We start from the raw sequence: 22,311 nt of genomic DNA on the forward strand, positions 1-22,311 counted from the left end.
TATTTGAGACATGCAAGCTTTTATATCTTGTTCTTAACTTTTACCTATATGATACTCATCTTTAAACGTTCTAATCACTCCTTATTACCTTTTTTTTTTGGATGATAAGGGCTGGCAGCTCTCAATACCATTTTACATACAAATGGAACAGATATTTTAACTTGTAAATATGTTCTACTGAGGGTTGATCTTATAGTGCATTAATTGCTATGATTGGCACTGTTGTTTATTCTCTAAGTATAACAAATGGGCATCTATTGTCTATTAGTCTTTCCATTCAATATGTAATTTTTATTCCACGAAAATAATGGGACTTTGTGCAAAACGATTTTTTTGGCATCCTATCTTTAATGAAATTGTTTATGTCTTGATCTAAAGATGGCAACCATATGCCTACAAAGTAACGCCCTAATGACCGCATATCCCTAATCCCGGATGACCTTTATATAGTATTTTTAATATTTTTCTTAAATTATTTGGTATATAGTATTCTAGTCAAATATAGTAATTCGTTTTCGAACGATATTTCATCTTTATCATTTGAATTTTCTAATTCACAATTTCCATTACATAGTTCAATATAATGGGCTAATGTGACATTTTCTCGTGCACGGTCTATTTCAGTTTATCGTTAAATGCTAGCATTGCTATTCTGATTGTTTTGTTCTCGTTGAATGATTGATGTGTGCTCTACGTAATGTGACATTGCATCTTTTCATTTATTTTTGTTTCCCGCACTAATTTAATTTCTTAGTTATAATTCCCTAGTTCAAGTGTCCATTGCACAAATCGATGATTTGTAATTTTTGAGAAGTCTCTATTTTTACCAAATACGAGTGGTTTGGGATCTATATAAAGAAAAACCTTACAGCTAAATATATACGTATGGCAAATCATTATAAAGTTTATAAAGAATGGATTTTTATATTTTAAATAATGATTATATATACAGAACTGAGGACCTGATATACATAATCAAATAGTTAGTAGAAGGAAATTTTGAATTTATAAAAACATAAAAGCACATTTTAAAAAAATCGATATTTCGAACATTCTATCCTAGTACCGTATAAATATAAAGAAGGGAAATATACAATTAAAAAATATTATACCACGAGTTTTATTTTACACTATGTTATAAATATAATCGAATATAGTTGATTTATATTTTTCTCATAACAAAATTGTTTCTGATTATCTTTAAGCGATTCTCTTGTGCTAGATAACATTATTTTGAGTGAAAGCTAGTGTCTACATGAGCGGGGGGGGGGGGTAGGAACAGTTTGCATCCTAATATCTATAAAGGGGTAAGGGGTAGGCATTTTGGGGGGTAGGCTATAATAATCTAAAAAATTTTCCATTACATTTTTAAATTATATATGGATAACATTTTGGTATTTTTAGGGGAGTAGATATATATTTTTGAGGGGGGTTTGCATCCAGTAAATATACTGTCATGTAGACGCTGGTGAAAGCTGTTGACTAGCCAATTATTAGTGCCCTATATAGTATCCATCCCCTTCACCCTTACATGAAACAAATTTACCACATATCTTTTGTAAAAGTTTATACAAAACTCTAAAAGCTAAGAATTTAAATTTGATATTTTTGGAAGTACAAAAAACTATAAGATTTATCATTTTATCATATAATAGAGAATATTATATTTTAATATTACAATAGGGAATCGCGCTAACATTTGAGCATTATCAAATTTTGTTTATTTTTACGGTAGGGGAGACTTTGATCGTATGTTACTTGCAATGATAAATGAACAACATGTGTGTAACAAGATTTTTATTGAAATATCAAGTGAATTTGATAAAACTATAAAAGCTAATATTCTTGGAAATGAGGGGTGGTATTGTGGCTTTTTATATATGTATATCTTGCTTATATTTTAGATTACTAATAAAATGAATTGAAGAACTTGCTAAAATCATCAGTTGAGGTGAGAATTTATTTTGTATTGATATAGATAATTTAAAAATAATGATCGAGGCATTTGATCCATATGGGTTAAAGGAATCTGGGTGGTAAGGTTAATTGGAGATTATTTGGTGGATTTTTTGAGGGTGTAATAGATAGAGGTATGGAATATTTTGCATGAAGGGTGGTATTGTAGCTTTTTAAATATGTATATCTTGAGTCTTATATTTTAGATTACTAATAAAATGATTTGAAGAACTTGCTATAAACATCAGTTGAGGTGAGAATTTATTTTGTATTGATATACGTGATACGTGATATATAGCGCTTTTGCCCTCTAACGTTGAAGATTCAACAGAGCTACGCTAGGTTTTCCTCATTTCCATCTAATTGGAACAATTTAATTTGGGTATAAAAATATAAATATGAGGAGCCCTCCACACGTTTGTGGGCAAGCCGCACGTACTTGTGTGCACAACATTTCGAAAAATGTTGCTTAAACCTCTATAGGCTTCAATTTAAAGGGAGTGGGACAAAGAAAAAGCCTATATCCAAGAACTACAGTATAATTTAATTACTTTAAAGGTGGGTGATGGCTGATTTTAAGCTTAATTTCTTTAATGTAAGTTATATCTGTAAATAAATATGATTAAAATAAAATAATATTTACCACCGGATGAACCTAACCCAAAAACCCCACTTTCCAAAAGAGAATTTAAAAATATAATAATAATAATGATGAGGCATTTGATCAACGTTCAAGCTACAAAATGGCGCTACAGCTGATTGCAATGTGAGGACGTTTTTAGTGAATGAATCGCCAATCTATGTTATATATATCATTGATTACTTGAATGATGATGTTTTTTTGTCTATCTCGTTCATTTGGTTCGAATAGACACTTAATATTAAGAAATAAAAGAAATTTTAGGAGAATGAAATATTTTCTTAATACTTTCTTCAAATTTTTCTTTGTCTGTTTATATTTTTATAAAGTAATTACGTTCTTAATCATTTTTTTAAAAAAATTTTACCCATATTTAACTTTCATAATTATCCAGATAAACAGAGTGGTATCTATTTTTTATGACATATGCTAGAAATTAAAAATGTTTCAAAATTATTTTAAATTTCTTTTTCCTAAACTATTTAAGATAAAACACGATTAACCAGCTAATCAATATTATATAATCATTTATAATGTCATCAAGGTATCACTAGCCTCTACAATCTCAGGGAGCTCAAAAACTTACTTTAAATTATTTTCAAAATTATCTTTTTTTATATATAACTTACCTATTTTTTTAGTGGTATAAAAAAAATCAAAATTTTGAGGGCCCTCTTCAAATTTTTTAGGGATCTCAAGCCTCTGAGCCCCCCCCCCCCTAGTGACCTTAGCGAGTATCATATTCGTAGGGTATGTATCATAGGATTTTCAAGAAACATATTTTTCATAGAATGGATTTTTAAGGCACAAATTATCAAAAATACAATAGATTTGAAAGAAAAGTTTATAAAAATTTTGTACATAATAAACATCTCAAACGAGAATTTTGAACCAATTTGCTACTTACGTTTCATTTCACCAATAGAGTAACAAAATTGATAGATTTGATTTAACAATAATTATGGTTTCAAAGTTTTTAATTTTTGATTTTGACCGGGTTAAGATTTTATGTCTATAACTTTATTTTCTGACACTTCTTTTTATCCTCTCGTCAGATTTTAAATTATATTTTAATTTTGTATCCAACGAAGATAAAATATAATGCATTTAATTCAATATTAATGAAATATACCTCGATATTCATCTTATTGACCTTGCGGTCCTTTTCATTACTAAAATATAAATCATGTGTGATAAAGTTAATGGGATTTTGCAGTTGGTTGCCAGAGATGGAAATCACAATAAGATAAAAAATGGTAGAGTTTTATTTTGTATTAAATATTGTATATTTTTCTTAGGAAACCATCAAAAATTAAGTCATAATTGCAAACAAAATAAAGGATTAGTTAAAAACGCATTGCAATCTTATGTCCACAAAAATGTAATTATTACTTCAAACATATTAAAATTTGTTTAGACATATATAAATGAAGGAAATATTAATGAATCATTTTCACAATGTATAATTGATGATAAGCTGGAAAAATCTGTTTTCAAATATTTGCATAAAAATGAAAAGAACACATCACTAATATATAATAATGATATTAAAATAGATGGCAATCAATTTAGAAAACATCAAAATTTTAAACATAATACAAATCTTTATGAGGGAAACACTAAAGATAGCAACTATTCTAGCAAATGGGACAAGCCAGTTTATAATTTTGTTAGAAACTATGACAAACAACAATTTTTATTGGCTCAGTATGATTTAATTTTATAAATATAATTTTTTATAAAAAAATTTAGTTGTCAATTTATTATATTGAGGGAAAATAAGTTAGATAGCACCTTTTATACAAACCCTGATCTATTCATAGAATGGCATATTATTCAACAATTGGTAATACAAAATCATCCAGGTCTAATATTTATAGGACTTGGCAAACAATCAAGAAATAATATCTATAATATTATTTTGAAAAAAAAATAAATTTTATTGACAAATTGGCTCAATTTATCTAATACAAAAAAAAGTGCCAAGTATTGAGGCCTGAGCAAATATTTTTTGCCTTCCCATGAGGTTAAGCCATTTATGAGTGTTGAGTAAAAGTTTTTTAAAAACTTAATTTAGCTGTTGGAATTATAAAGCAATTAAAAGCATATTTTGCACATCTTTCTTATTTTCTTATCAAAAAATAATAATTATAGCAAGCCAAGCTTTTACCTTGATTTATCAATGTTTTACTTTGAAAAGTACAATGATTGAAAACACCACTTTTTGGATTATCAAAAGTGCAGTCCTATGATTAAAACCTTAAAATTATCTAAATATAATATTTTAATTTTGTTTTGAAACTAAAAGTATTAAATAAACCATAAGGCTGCATTCAAAGTGGAAACAGATCCCTTTTTTACATCCGTTCTGTCAAAGGTTAATCTCATTAAAAATGATATATATGTTCAAAGTGTGTCCGTTCCGATACCTTCCATCTTAAAAACGGATCCGGCAAATCTTGAAGTCAAAACATTTTGACTCTTTAATCCAGCAAATTTTATAGAACATGGTAATGTTACTTATAATTTTTTAAAAATGAAAATCAATATATATTATTTTTAATGAGATTGACTTTTGACGGAACGGATGTAAAAAAACAGATCCATCTCCACTTTGAATGGTAATTTCATGACAAATCAACTGAAATAATGTTATTTTCAGATTTTTATGAAACTTGGCTGAATGTTAAATAGATTGTATTTTTATACAATTAAAATTTTAATGCTCTAGCTCAAATATATCTTGAGGTATGGAGTTTTAAAATTTGATGAGAGCTTTCCTATTTTAACAAATCTCAAAAAATTTTGGTTCAATGTAACAAATTATATATGATTTTGTAGCCCTCAAAATTTTCTTTAAGAATTCATTAAACTCAGTAGAAGGTTTAAAAAGCCAATTTTTATACTTTAATTCCCATTATCTTTGGCATTATAATTGCTAAAGTGCTAAAAATAATCAGATATTATTAGAACATATATAACCTAGCTACAAATTTTTATCGAAATTGAAAGGAGTCAACCAAAAATTTGGATTTTCTTGCTCATTATGAACAATGCTCTTAACAAATATGATTTGAATAATATAATAAAACCTCAGTATTAACCTCCATTGGACATAAAATTTAATAATATAGTAAAATTAATTATAACCATTAGCTAATATATTTAAATTTACTAACTATCATAGCTATAGGGTTGGTCAATAAAAATTAATAAAATTCTATTTACTAAATTTGATCAAAATACTTAATTAATGTAAGGAAAAACAAAGAATTATATTATTTTAGATTAAAATTTTTACATGAAAACTAAACTGTACTAGTAACCATTACTTATTAGATAAAAAAAATACTTTCATTGTGTTAATTTTTGAGATAATTCATTTTTAATTTTATAATTCTAATTTCAATATAGTGAGAAATTATTTAATTATTTTTAAAAAAATAATTAGTTTGTTAAATGCAGGGCTGTGGACCCTCCTTCTTAAAAAAGGAGTCTGGTTCAATGGAATATCTCTGAACCGTTCAGGTTCTGGGTTTGCAGTCCAGAAAAATACAGACTTGGACTATTTTAAATTAAGGGTATAATGAATATTTTAAATTTAGCTAATGCATCAGGACACTCAATTGTGAAACAATAGTAGCTATTTGGTTTAAAGTTTTATTTGAGCATATTCATAATAGAAAATTAATGATTATCTTTCCGACTTACTGATATCGACTATTTAATTTTTTTTAAACAGTTTGCACATATCATAGAATTATTTATTAACAGTCGACTCTTCATTTGACATCAAATTACACAACTTATCAATATATATTTTTTCAAAATTTTTTTTATTGGATCTCCTGAACTGAAATATTAGCTTTTGATTACCATGAAATATTATACTGAGATAAAAAAAATTATGGTGTATGATATTTTATCTATAACATCTTGAATTGAAAGATTAGTATTTGGTTTAAATCCGATTTAAATTTAAAAAAAATTATGATGTATGATATTTTTTAATTTAAATCTGTAACATCTTGAATTGAAAGATTAGGATTTGGTTTAAATCGTGATTTAAATTTAAAAAAATTATAATGTATGATATTTTTTAATCTAAATTTGTAACATCTTGAATTGAAAGATTAGTATTCGTTTAAATCGCGATTTAAATCAAAAAAAAATCACAATAAAAAATATTATCTTGATTATTTTTTATATAATTTTTAAATTAAGATAATATTTATATTAAATTGCAAAATATTGTAATTAATAACATTCTAGCACTTTGATCTATAACCCATTCTAAGGAGAACACACGTAAATTATGTGTGGCACTTCCTAACATAATCATACCATATTTTTTGCAAGGAAGTGAATAAAACCTTTTTATCCATATAAGAATAATAAGGGGGGCTCATTAAAAATCCCCTAATTGCTTAATTATATATAAAATATAAACACTTATCTTTTAAAATGGAATATTTAGAATGACATATGGATTGCTTCTTTTTCTTGCAATTATTCTTATAAGGGTTTTTTATAATTATTATTTTTCAAAAAAGATATTGTTTGATCTTAAGATAAAAACATATTTATATTCCTGTTTTCCTACCTTTTAAAGGGAATAAATAAGACGATCACATAATCAATATATAATGCTTATTTATTCGATTTTGAAGATTTAATATCTATTTGAAGTAGGCATTGATAATTATCAGAGACCTGCAGAAATACTATTTGCACAGCCTGGCCTGTATTTGAAAAGAAAAATTTCTGCCAGACCCGGATTTTTTTTTTAAAAATTTTTTACCAAGATTTCTTTAAAAAAATATTTCGGTCAGGGTATGCAAATTTTTTCTACGACCTTGGTATTTAAAAAAAAAATTAAAATATACCACCTATTCGGCTTTTACTGATCATTTTATCGGCGAATATGATACATAAAATAAATTTATATTATCTCCTCATTTGTCGTAAAAGGAGTAAGTTTGATTCATCACACTTTTAATTTGACTAGTCGATGGTAATTCCTTTCCTCTTGTAAATCTTTTATATAACTATCAGTCATTGGTGCTCTCTCCCTGGCAGCATACATAATTGCCTGAATTTAGATCAGAGAAATGAGGGATAAAATGTTACTTATCTTTTTACTTTACAATGTGTATTATATTTTAAATATCTCGAGTGTATCTTTGTTAATTTTAATTTGATTGATTATCACCAAAAATAATGATTAATCAAATAATTAATTTGAATAGTATTTTACTAGAAATATTTTCTAAGGATCGAAAAAATATAAATAGGAAATATGATAAGTGAATGAATGTGATATATTGTTCTATGATACACAATTTTTAGATATATTTTATTTATTTTTAATTTTAATAGATAATAATGACGATTTTAAATATTCGGCCTGGCCTGGTCCAGGTATTTTTTAAAAATAAAATTTTAAGCCTATCCTGGGTATTTTTTTAAATAATTTATTAAGCCCGGCCCAGTCTGGGTATATTATAAAAGAGATACGTACCGCAGGTCTCTGATAATTATTAATATCAATTCAAATATTTGTGGTAAGCATTGCATTTTTGTTTTTAGTATCTTAAAAATGAAAAATATTTTATAATATAAAAAGATAATTTTTAAGATGCAATAATATATAACATTGAAAAAAATAAGTTACATGAAGTTTAGATAGATGGATTAAACAAAATTTAGTTAAATAAAGAATAACTATAATATTTGACTTAATTATAAGAAATTTTGCTGTTTTTGATATATAGATTATTATTTTTTTGTTATTTGATTATTATTGGGAATATCATGAATAATATTCATACAAAATATTAAGTTATTTTTCTGATATTTTGAGGGGGGGGTGGTGGGGGTTCTATTTCAAAAATGTTCTAGATTTATCATATATTGTCTAAAATTTAAAAATAAATGTGTGATAAATTTAATGTTTTTTTGTTGAAATAATAGGTACATTTACATTCAACAATATTATTTATATAAAAATAAAATGAGATTATATAAATAATTTCTTTTTATTTAATCTCTTATACATTTTTAAAAGTTAGGATCTCTGATTATAACTTGGGATCATTTCTTTTTTAGTAGTAACTTTCCAATTTCTGTAAAATGTAGGTTTGTTTTTGTAGTAAACTGTGTTACTATTGTTAATTAATATCGAATTAGTGGGAGAGACTGGAATATCTGTGGAATCTTTATTCCAATTCTATCTAATAAAAATAATAATGATTATGATTATATAAAATCTTTCCATTATATACGATTTTTTAATATGCAAATACATTTAAAATTCATAAAATATATTGAAAAATATAATTACATATGAGTATTCTTAAAAATATATTGAAAAATATAATTAAATATAAGTATTAGTGAAGGTCAACGGTCCGGTCCTATCGGTCTTAGACCGGGATCGGACCGGACCGATTGTCGGACCGATCTTTTTCTTGAGGACCGTGGTCCGGACCGGTCTTTTTATTTTTTACCGTCCGGACCGGTCTTTTATTATTGTTTAAGTTTGCTTTCCTATACAATTAATATAATTTTTTTGTATATTTTATTTTATGATATTTTTCTAGAGGAGTCATTTTAGATTTTGTTAATTTTTATTTTACAATATGAAAACCATAAGTTTGTCCAAGAAACATTTTACTTATAGTCCCAATAAAAACATAGAGTATGTGTTCACTGCAGTACCAAATTTAATGTATCGTCAGCACCTAGTAACAAAATAATTGTTTATAATTTTTTAAGCAATAAATTAATCAAAATAGGCAATAATATTATTAAAATATTTTAGTTATTATATAGTTCTATTTTTTTTAAAGAAACTGTCTGTATAATTTATTGTAAAAATTACTTAACCTTATTCTTAATAAAATAATTAAGTACCTTAAGCAGACATCTGATAAAACATAAAATATATACTTCTAATGATGAAAATGAAAATATCTCAAAAAACACAATCTACTCTTAATTTTAATATGCCCTCTACAAGCACAAAATCTTTTTTTTCAATACCATTGGATAAATTTTATTGTTTATATAATACTCTTATATTTAATAAAATGATAAACAAATCAAATTAGGTTAAAAAATATGTTTTTTAGGACCGGTCTTTTTATTTAGGACCACGGTCTGGGTCGATTTTTTTCTTAAGGACCGTGGTCCGGTCCGAGGGTATCGGTCCAGTCCGGACCAAAGACCCGACCGTGACCTTCACTAATAAGTATTCATAAAAATATAACAATTATTCTCTATTCAAATTAATATTCAAATATAACATCTCCGCCCCTTAAGATTAGTCTTTTACCGCCTTTGTTGAATTCCCATCTTCCTGTACGGCAAACTCTATACCATTGCTCGAGGACGCTCATATCGTCGGACAAAACCTCAATTTTTGTCTTCCTCCACACGACCAACATTCTAATCTGTTTCTCCTAACCCCATACGGTTCCACTCTTCTTTCAATCCTCTGTCTTCGGGGTACCTCCTGTAATATCTCCCCGTATCTTTGTTGCGCCTCTGTTCTTGCCGCCTCCATCCATCTCGGCTGATCCGTCCACTTCTCTGATTTCCATCTTAATGATCTTATTACCTATTCTGAAGTAAGATGCCATCTAAAAAAAATTACTATAAAATATGTATTCCATAATCTTCTAATCATCTACTAATTCTTTGGTCATTCTTAACCATTTACTCTATCATTAATTTCTTTCATCGACCATGATGATTCTCCTAATTAAATCTATCATCTATTTAACCCTTGATACATTATTATTCTCCTAAATTGTCTATCATCAATTTCATTTCATCCGACAATATGATTCTCCATTTAGGTCTATAATCAATTTATCTTCTTATAAATTATGGTTCTCATCATTATGTCTATCACTAATATGATTCTCATAATTATGTCTATCCTCAATTTATCTTCTTAAAAATTGATTCTCATAATTATGTATATCATCAATATAATTCTCATAATAATGTCTATCATCAATTTATCGCGGAGGAAGACACAAATTGAGGTTTTGTCCGACGATTATAGCGTCCTCGAGCAATGGTATAGAGTTTGCCGTACAGGAAGATGGGAATTCAACAAAGGCGGTAAAAGACTAATCTTAATCGGAGATGTTATATTGAATATTAATTTGAATAGAGAATAATTGTTATATTTTTATGAATACTTATATTTTTCAATATATTTTTATGAATACTCATATGTAATTATATTTTTCAATATATTTTATGAATTTTAAATGTATTTGCATATTAAAAAATCGTATATAATGGAAAGATTTTATATAATCATCATCATTATTATTTTTTATTAGATAGAATTGGAATAAAGATTCCACAGATATTCCAGTCTCTCCCACTAATTCGACATTAATTAACAATAGTAACACAGTTTATTATTAGAATAAACTTTGGTTTTCTAAAGCCTGATAAATCACTCTTTCGGCACCAATGTAGTAAACTGTGTTACTATTGTTAATTAATGTCGAATTAGTGGGAGAGACTGGAATATCTGTGGAATCTTTATTCCAATTCTATCTAATAAAAAATGATTATGATTATATAAAATCTTTCCATTATATACGATTTTTTAATATGCAAATACATTTAAAATTCATAAAATATATTTAAAAATATAATTACATATGAATATTCATAAAAATATGTTGAAAAATATAATTAAATATAAGTATTCATAAAAATATAACAATTATTCATAATTCAAATTAATATTCAAATATAACAGTTTTTATTTTTAGAAAGAACATTTAAATAAGGTTTGAATATATTATATTCTTAGAAATTCTTAACATTCTGGCAATTTTTTTTATAATGGATTTTTTGAAATTTTTTATATGTTATTAAATATAACAAACGAATAATTTATTTGAATGATTCGAATTACTAGTTGAATATTATTCAAATAAATAAAATATGTGATATATAAAAATTGGATCATTACATAAACTTAATTTTCTTAAATTTTTTTTCATATTTATTGGTTTTGCTTTTGGTTCAAGCCCTAATAGTATCTTTAGATTTTTTTTTAAATTTTTGATATACAATTCATAAATAAAACATAAAAATTTATTATTCACATCCATTATGCTGTTTTTATATTAGATAATCTGGACTCAAGAAGATCCATTTTGCCCCATATGCTTGTCTACCCCAATTCCAGGTTATTAAATGGGTTATTAGCTAAATAATTATTGTCATAAATCTGTATATTTATTATAAATTTGAATAATTTGAAAGTAATCATATTATCTTTTAATCCAAACATTATATAATATATACACTATTTAAACGCAGTAATATTTAAGATGAGTATTTATAGTAAGACTAGCTTAGAAAACAGGGACCTGGAGTGAACCAGAATGAACCGCTAAACCTTTATAAATATCTGAACCGTAGCTCTATCGATGTAATTGAACCTTTATATAAAAGTTAACTGGTTTGAACCTAATTCAGCCAAAATAAATAAATTACCTTTATTACATTCTTTTCCTTGTGGTGTATTACATATTTTACCATATCTGCGCCGTTATTTATAATTATTAAATTATCAAAATATTTGTTTAATATCCATAAGAAGCAGAGTTAAAGTAGCGCGCTACACGCTATCTTTTTTGGTAATGATAGCTAATAGCGCGCTACTCCCAATTATTAATTTAGCGTTTTTAAAAATAAAATGATAATATAAACGTGAAAATTTAAATATAATATCATAATTAATTATAATTTTTATGATTTATTATTTAATTCTGAAATATATATTTTCAATTTGTATTATAAACCTAAATCATCTGGTGTAAATTATTTAAAATGTCATTGCAAATGGATATCCAAATCAATGTAAGTGAGTCAGACAATGATGATATATGAAATGGAAGGTACCCTGGAAGAAAATATTCTTGATAACAATAGTACACATTTTCCATTTCCAAAATTTGAAAAATATTTTTAAATTAATGTAAAAACAAAGTGGCTACAAATTAATTTGTTTAAAATGTAAAAAAATTATATCCTCAAATGAATTTAATAGCTTTAACCTCAAAAAACACTAAAGGTAATTGTCATTTTTGAATTCTAATAGTATTTATTTTATAAGAATGTTCATGCCAACAGTTTTAAAGAGATAGAAAAACATCGTAATAATTTTAGTATAGGGGAGACTGCATCCAAAAAGACCAATTCAATTCATAAATTTTCTCAGATACTGGCTGATAAAGTCATTGTCGATTTTATAATTGTTACAGCTCAGCCAATGTCCTTGGTTGGTAATCCATCATTTATCATGATGATTTAAGCTCTATCCCCTGGTACAACAATTTTATGTACACTAACGATTAAGATAGCAGATAACTTTGAAGTGATGAAAGATGCTTTAATAGCAGAGTTGTCAGAGATATCCTATATTTGTATCACGGCAGATATTTGGACACATAACAGAAGGTAAAAACTTATTTTTATTTATAAATTGATCTGATATTAATATTTTTATAGCTTATTTAGGAATCACAGGCCATTGATTATATCCTAAGTCTTTAAAAAGAAGTCTATTAGCCCTCAAAAAGATAATAGGATGCCAGACATTTGCAAATAAAATTTGATTCATCCCCATTTTAAACTAAACTGGCCATATATCAATTCCGATGATGCTAAAGATCAACGTGATAGGCTCATGGTAAAGCTGAATAGTCTCATATCAAACAAAGATGCCCTAGTTACAACAACAAAAACAACTTTCACTGATAATTTTTTTGAAATAAAGGATACTAATATAATTGAAAATCCTCTAGACGCGATTTTTGATTTTTAATTCTTTTGATAATTTTTCTTATATTAAAAATATGTACATACATAATACTGCCTTACCCTCAAGTGCTAGTGTTGGGAGATTATTTAGTTAGGCGAGACTTATACTTTCTGATCGTCGCTCTAGACTTGGGAATGATAGTATAGAAATGATTTATTAAAATGCAACAAAATAAATAAAAAATGAATATTATCATAAATAGTTATTTTTATTGCATAAATTTGTAGTCTTTTTGCTTAATTTTTTTTATATAATAAACTAACTATATTTAAATATTTATAAATGATGATTTTTATTTATTATATATTATACAATTAAATTTTAAGCAAAAAATAAAACAAATTTATTTCTAATTTTTTTTACAAAAAGTAGCAGCTAATAGCGCGATACTTTTTGATAGGTAGCGATAGCGGTACGCTATTTTTTGATAGGTAGCGATAGCGGTACGCTATTTTTTGGTACGATAGCGGTAACCCGCTACTTTTAAAATTAGGGTTTAACAACTCTGATAAAAGTATGTATTAATTTTTCACTATGACTTAAATTAATCTACAATCTTTTAACTGTTCTTATAGTATTAGAGCATTCCTATTTCCTATATTTTAGTATGCAAAATATCTAAATAATCAATTTTTGATTTCGTTATATTAATTAATCTAAAAAATCATCAATTTTTATATATTGGGAATCAAAGAAATTTTACTAACTAAAATTATATAAACTTGATTTTATAGTACTTGAGGTTCCCACAACACAATTGTCTGTTAAAAGGGCTTTTTCTGGGCTAAAATTTGTGTTATCGCCACAACGAACAAAATCCTATATTAGAAAATATATTACTTATACATTCAAATAATATATTAGAAATGAGTTATGATTCTTATATATTATTCATAGATACTTATAATAAAACTAAATTAATTTCATTTATTTTATAAGTAAACAATATTATTAACTTAAGTGATGGCAAAATTTTTTATAAGTAATATTTATAAATAAAATTACTATACGATGGTGTTGCTTCGATAAAAATAATTTTGAAAAAATTTCTACTCGTAATGAATCTTTTACAATTAGCTGAACCGAACCGAAACTTTATAAATTTTTTCTTAAGAACCCTAACCGAACATTAATTATTATAATTTTTTACACACTGAACCGTTATAAATAAAAGTTCCGGTCCCTGTTAGAAAATCAAAAAAGTAAATAATTTTTTGGTTTTTAAAATAATGTTTTTTTTTGTTTTAAAATCCTCTTTGTTTTGTTTTTGGTTTATTTATATATGCCTTTTTACGTTTTCATTTTGAATATTGCTTATTAAAAATTTTATTGCGTATTTTGTTTCTCTGCATCTAAATTTATTCAGGCTTAGTCATATAAATATTTGAAATTTTACTATTAATTTTACCAACATACATCACATGCATAAAAACTCCTGGTCTAAAATTCTTATCAATTTTTAAAAAAAAGTACATTGGCTTTTAAGTTATTATTAATTTTTTAATTCTTCAGGATTATAATATTATACTATCTCCAATTTAATAGCCAAATTGACCAAATGTGGACACATTTTTTGTTGGCCCTGCATTCTGCATTACCTGGATTTGAGCGAAAAATATTGGCGGAGATGTCCCATATGCTATGAATCTGTTAAAAGGGACGATTTGAAAAGGTTGATATAATTTATATGATAAATTTTTTATAATAATACCTCATCCTAGCTCAACCACATTATATTACTACTTTTTTGACATAATTAGTTCTGTATATGAACAGTCCCTTGAAGAAAACTTATTTGTCAAACAAAAATACCAAATTGTCTTAGTATTTTAGGAAATTTTTTTAATTCATATTAAACCCCCCCCCCCATTCCCTTCATTTTTTAAAATTTAATTTACATATTAATTTATTCATTGATCATAAAATAATATTTCGAAATAACCAATTAATAGTGTTGTATTTATTCATTTTTTTAAATAATTAATTCCTTTTTTTTATTAATTTTTTTATATTGTTTTGTTATTACTTTTTAGAATATTATAATTAATTATTATTGTGGTGTTTATTCATTTTTTTAAATAATGAATTCCTTTTTTTTATATTTTGAATATTATAATTAGTTATTATTATTATTAAATTATAATTTTAGTTGGGCATTGTTAGTATATGTTAAAATTATTAATTTCTTTCGTTATTCAAATTTTTTTTGGTTAAAAAATGTTATTTGAATATTAAAAGATAAAAGATATATATACGAAACAAAATCATTTTTATAATTAATTCACCAATTATTATTCAATTAATTCTATTTCAAAATATAAAAAAAAGGAATTCATTATTTAAAAAAATGAATAAACACCACAATAATAACTAATTATAATATTCAAAAAAGTAATTACATAACAATATAAAAAAATTAATAAAAAAAAAAATTAATTATTTAAAAAAATGAAAAAATACAACAAATAGTATTCTGTAGACATACAGGTTGGCCAAAGCCTGGCCTTACAGCTGAAAAAAATAATAGAATATTTTTTCACTTCTTTTATCAAAATAAAATTAGAATTTCTCTGTGATAAGGACAAAGCAATCAGCGATTTTTACTTCTGACTTAATAAAAATGCGTTAAATTTATTTTTCGAAAATTTTTAGTTTTGTAAGACTCTCTGGTTCCTGGACCCCTACATTTAATAACATTTACAAATTTGATGAAGAGAATGGTAACTAATTTGGTCTGAACTATGGTGAAGTTATTAAAACCATATTTCACTTTTATATTTATTTTTTGCAACACTTTACAAAAATAATTTTTTCAAACATAACCTTTTTTGCAAAATAATACTTTTCATGTGTTTCTTTTATAAGGGGATAATCAATCACTTATATTCCAAGTTATAATGCCATTGATAAGCATCGTATCAGCTTGGGATTGAACCAACTTTTTATATATAAAATTTGATATATATATATACTTTTAAAATAAGCGTAAAGATTAAAAGAGTATCTAAACATAAAGTAGGAGATATGATAACCATGATACTAATGAAACGCAGAAAGGGTTCTATATGCATTCAAAATGTAATCGCCGATGAGCTTAACTTATCTGCCGCAACTTATGAAAAAGGTATAGAACTTACGTTAATCTGATTTAATATGAACATGATCATTTTTAAATTAATTGAAATATTTTATCATAAAATATTCTATGGATCATAATTAAATATTATCTTATACTACTTGTTTTCCATATTAAAAATTACAATTTTTTTTAAAGCGTCGTTTTAAAATAAAATATAGTATGGTATTTTAAGGGTTAACCCAATTAAATCATCCTAATTCAAAATATATGTTGCGATATCATATAAATCAATATTCCAACTTCTCTAACGCATCCAAGAGACCTAACCCAGGCCCTTTATAAAAAAAAAGCTTATAGGCCTGCCCATATTTAATATTTAAAAATCTCCTAAGCCCATAATATAAAATTTTACCGAAGTACATATCCAAAATTTTAATTTATTATATTTAATGAAAATAAACAATATTTTAGTGGAATACTAAAATTTATTATTAGAAGAAAAAATTGCAATATTTTAAGTTAGCAACTGTTTTAATTAAGTTAGTTTAAATGAAAGATTTTAGGCCCAAATCCATTAAAAAAATTTCAAAACTCAAGCCCAGCCTTTCTAGAAAATAAAATATTAAACCCCGGACTATTGGTCAACCCGACCCTTGAAGGTCTATGGTCTAAAAATTGATACATGTATAATTTATTTTGACCATCTCTATCAATATTTTATTCTAACTCAAAAATTTGAAAATAGCGATCCCCCCTAATAAATATTAATTTTGATATTCGAAATATTAATAATAAAGATTTGGAAATGAGCGATTTTGCCAAGATCATCAGCGTTAGAAAGGCTTATGTCTATAACGAGATTTTGGAACCAGATAGGGAAAATTTGTTAGCCTTGTCTGAAGATCCTGATAATGTAACATTTTAAAAAAAATTTATTTTTAAATGCACATAATAGTTTGTTTTTTTTTCGTCACAGTATCATTTTTTTAAATATTGTTAGCCTGTTAAGGTTACTATGTTTTTGAAAAAAAGTCAGTTATATGTGGCTAAAAAAATTATATTATAAATGATTAATCACTTCAAATGCAGATTTATTAAAACTTGCCATTTCATTCATTGGCTATTTTATTTGAATTTGTTTTCATTCAATTTTTAGATTAGCGAAATTCCTTATATAACCGAAGCATTGGAGGCTTTGCAGGTTTAAATTAATTCATTTTATAATAACACATTCACGTGAATGTATCTTCTTTTTTTAATTAAATTATTATTTTTTGCCTTCCCTTCATTTTATTTTTATTTCAGTAAAAAAATCTGCGTGTTAATTGATATAATAATTGTTAAAAATGTAGTATATGTTTGGAATGTATTGGAGGTTTGTGAAGACACTATCTGGTCCTATCATTCATCTTATACTTAAACCAGAATGATTAATAGACCGGATTTTTTGTTACTGTCGGTTCTCAATTTTCTAAAACTGCTAACTCATTATTTTATCTAGTAAAATATTACGCACACCTGAAGATTTTGCCCATAGATGACACAAATGTTTGAACATCTATTAGCGAAATTTCGAGGCTTAGGAATATTTTTCTGGCTAATATATTGAGTTTACCATTTTAAAAAATTGGCTAAAATCGAGCCGTTTAGCAACACTATTCTTGGGTTTCATTGTTATTTTTTTTAATGATTTTTATTAATCAAATGAAGTAAATAATGAAAATAATAGGAATAATTAATATCGAATGTTTTTAATCCCATTTTATATAATATAATATTTTTTTTAAATTTCTTGTGATCAAGATAAAACGAAACGCGCTAGGACCCATCAATGAACACTGGTTGGGAGACAAAAACGAATTCGGAAATTTAGATGACACCGAAATTATTTCGACAGACAGCGAAGATTGTTACTACTTTTATCAATGTAAAAAAATTATATATGTATTTTTTTAATATTAATGAATATAAATCGTAAGGGATCCAAACCGAACCTGACCCGAACCGTTACGCTAAAAACCTGTATTTTTTTATCGAACCTATACCACTAAAATAATTTCTAGCCGAACTTGAACCGAACCGCTAAAATGCCTCTAAACCGGTTCGAGCCTCATGATTATATGCCTATAAAATAATGTGTAAATTATTACTAGCATATTGTAAAAATTTTAATTTTATTCGAATTATTTTAAAGATTATTATCAATCACATTTGATTGATAAGTATCAGTCATAATTTTTATAAACTTTAATATATTGCCATTTTACAGCATTTTTAAAATATTTTAAGCTTATAAATTATAATGCTTAGAAAAAATTAAATCCAATATATAAATTATATATAGTATTATAAATGACACATCAAAATGTAATATCACTGATTGTTAAATAAATATGAAAGGCCATCAGGAGCAAATCTTGAGCGTCACATAAAAAGAAACCACCCTCTAAAATTCGATAAAATTAACAAAATATTATAAGAGCCTAATAAAATAAAAAAGTTTAAGATGTTATCAAGCCAACAGACGATAGAAGAAGTATTAAAAAACAAACAATATCAGTAAAACTAAATAAAAAAATAATAATTGATGATTGTACTGAGTTGGTCACTTTTAATAGCAGACCATTCAAATTAATCGATGATAGTGGTTTTAAAAAAATTCTTGATCCTTATTAGAAGCCGTGGGTAAAATTAAAATTAATTCTCAAAATATTTAATCTAATGTTACAGAATATAAGCCTTAAGTATTTGGTAATATATAATCAAAGAAATAAATATTATAGGTAATTTTTCTAAAGATCCTAGGTTAAATAAAACTTTGAATATTTTAAACTATTAGAGAAATCAGAGTAATCGATGCCCAGAATTATGTAAATTGTTTGATATCATACTGGCAGTGTCAGCTACCCAAGTTAGTGTGGAAAGATGTTTTTCAACAATTAAATTTAATACTATCTCTTTATAGATGTAATATGAGTGAACACGAATCTTGAAAATATATTAATTGTGCGGCTTAATAAAAAATTTTAAGTAAATAAAGTTAAATATTGTTCATATTAAAATTAATCATTGATATTTTGTATGATTTATAATTTAAATATTATTTTATAATCTGCAATTAATTAAAATGAAGGTTTTATGTATGTTTTTTATTTTAATGATGAACTAAAAAAAATATACCTCCCTATACATAATTCGAATGTAGATGTGAATACAAAATGTTCAAACCAGTTTTTAGAGGTTCGAACCGAACCGATATATTTATTTTTTACGAACCGAACCTGAACCTTGAACCGTTATTTTTATCCGAACCTGAACCGATATTTGTTTCGGTTTGGATCCCTGATTTTAGGGCTAAGAGACAAAAAATTGAATTTCAAAACCATAAACAATTTAGTTGTTATTTTGTATTCTTAAATATCAAATAACAAATTATAATTTTTTAAAAAAAATCATGATATTCATTTTAAGTAAAAAAAAAAGTTATTTATTTACCGACCTACTACTTTCAGAGTTCTTCGTGGACCTCATTAAAAAATTTAGGGCCAGATCCGGGCCATATTTGATATAAAAACGATTCAGAAACCCATAATAAGTTTGAAAAAAATTTTTCAAACCCATATCTAAAAATTTAATTTATTGTATTTCATGAAAATATACAATAGGCGCTCATTTTGTTTACAAAAATTTATTATTATTAGAAGAAAAAAATTGCTTTTTTAAGTTATAAACTGTTTTAAATAAGCTAAATTTTAATTTAAAAAAATTTAGGCCCAAACCCATTAAAAGAATATACTTTTTTCACACATATGAAATAGCTATAGACGGACAACCATTATACCTCAATCCTATCAACTTTAAAATGCTTTTAAGGACTAAAGAGGATTGCAACGATTCGACTAACCATAATTCCTTTAGCAATTTTAAAGACGGGACTTACGAATGTAAAGTCAATGACAATGATAATAAATGCGAAAAATTTGATTGGACTGAATGGCCCCCCGTTTTGAAAGATATGATGATAGTAGATATGGAGAGCCGGGTTCAAACTTTGGAATTTAGAAAGCGATTTAGGTTTAAAATATAAAATAAACGTGACTGACAACCTTTAATAAATATACAAATCTGGCACACGTCCACCCTTTATAGGCCACGAGCATGAACCCATGAGTAATAAATATTATTTACTATATTAATGAAAGCCCATAAAGAATGACGAGGTATCAGAATTTTCCCCTTAATTTGATGATAGATGAATCATAAATTTTCCCTCTATTTGATGATGAATGAATTAAAAATATTTCTCTTTATTTAATCATGGACCCCTTTATTAGATTTGACGTAAGATAAATCAGAAAAATGAAGGTAAATTTCTGAATCATAGCTCTCGTCAAAAATGATAGCGAATAGGAATTTTATCCTTAATTTGATGATGGATGAATCCAAGTTCCCCTTTATTTGATGATGGATAAATCAGAAAAATAAAGGGGAAATTTCTGATTTATCTATCATTATATAAAGAAGAAAGGAAAATCTGATTTCCCATCATTCTTGACAGGCAAAATCAATAAAATAGCCAAGTGCTACATAATCTAATATGGACATTCATTGTTTGATGAAGATGAAGTGAGATAATTGATATTGAAAGCTGCATGTGAGAATTATATTTCAGATAGGTTTAATCTGATTTTAGCTAAATTATTTGACCTCTTTATAAGGGTTAGTTTATTCACCAAAGGTGATGAGATATTTATAATTTCAACTGTTACATTTACATTCTACCTTTGAATTTTTGTATTGAGTTTTTATACTCAGTATGCACAACAATGATATATTATCTAAGAGATATCATTTTAATTTTTCAAAAAAATATTTACGGTAATTATTTCAATTATTATAATCAAATTTTGAGTTATATAAATTTTTATATTGTTCTTTAATAAATTTATATATCATTTCCTCTTCAATATTATTCTAGTTATAAAACAGAAATTCTGAATTGTATGCGAAAAAAATATGATCTCTCAGATAACATATCTTTTATGTCTGGACTATAAAATATCGAGACACAAAAATTTCAAAGGCTGAATGTAAATGTTATAAATTGAAGGCATAAATATTTTACAACTTTTGGTATATAAACTAATCTCTATAAAGAGGTTAAATAATTAAGCTAAAATTGAAATTATCTGAAATATTCAGTATGAATGTCTTATTGCCCAAATCTAATAATCTGACTCGCATTTATCTTCTATAAATCAAAATTTACCAAAAATATATATTATCCTTATAAAATATTGATCAAATAATCTAAGACTCTCATTTTTCTTCTATAAATTAAAATTCACTAAAGTATATATTATCGTTATGATTAAATATCACCATTCAATCCCAGTATAAATATTTTATTGCTCAAATCAAATAATCTAAGTCTCTCATTTTTCTTCAAAATTCACTAAAATATATATTATCGTTATTAAATATTGGTTAAAAATCACTATTCAATCTCATTAGAAATTTCTTATTTCCCAAATCAAATAATTTAAGACTTAAATTTTTTTCTACAAATCAAAATTCACTAAAATAGATATTATCAGATCAGGATATTTTTATGAGAAATTTTTTAAAAACTATTAAATTATATAAGTAGTGTAGTACATAATATTAATTATTATTCAACTTTTAAAATTATATAGATAAAATATAAATAACTCATAAGAAATTCTGAGGGCATAGTGATAAGCAGCTGTGGCAATATTTAGATGTCTT

The 22,311-nt window shown here is 25.5% G+C and overlaps 1 protein-coding gene across 3 annotated transcripts in view; it reads left to right on the forward strand.

The window, feature by feature from the left end:
* The first annotated feature begins 3,639 nt into the window (after positions 1-3,639).
* Positions 3,640-22,311, forward strand: part of LOC135931389 (E3 ubiquitin-protein ligase RNF10-like) — a 30,568-nt gene continuing 11,896 nt past the window's right edge. For all 3 annotated transcript variants that reach the window (XM_065468455.1, XM_065468456.1, XM_065468454.1), the window contains exons 1-11: positions 3,640-3,852; positions 3,895-3,977; positions 4,014-4,303; positions 4,349-4,442; positions 11,765-11,822; positions 15,009-15,135; positions 16,448-16,587; positions 17,340-17,455; positions 17,699-17,743; positions 18,346-18,469; positions 20,361-20,616. In XM_065468455.1, the coding sequence (XP_065324527.1) occupies positions 3,783-3,852; positions 3,895-3,977; positions 4,014-4,303; positions 4,349-4,442; positions 11,765-11,822; positions 15,009-15,135; positions 16,448-16,587; positions 17,340-17,455; positions 17,699-17,743; positions 18,346-18,469; positions 20,361-20,616 (1,403 nt within the window). In that variant the 5' untranslated portion in view covers positions 3,640-3,782. The remainder of the gene's footprint in view (positions 3,853-3,894; positions 3,978-4,013; positions 4,304-4,348; positions 4,443-11,764; positions 11,823-15,008; positions 15,136-16,447; positions 16,588-17,339; positions 17,456-17,698; positions 17,744-18,345; positions 18,470-20,360; positions 20,617-22,311) is intronic.

The sequence above is a fragment of the Gordionus sp. m RMFG-2023 genome, chromosome 1 (assembly GCF_954871325.1).
Source record: "Gordionus sp. m RMFG-2023 chromosome 1, tfGorSpeb1-WG-v2, whole genome shotgun sequence".
Lineage (NCBI taxonomy): Eukaryota > Metazoa > Nematomorpha > Gordioida > Chordodea > Parachordodidae > Gordionus > Gordionus sp. m RMFG-2023.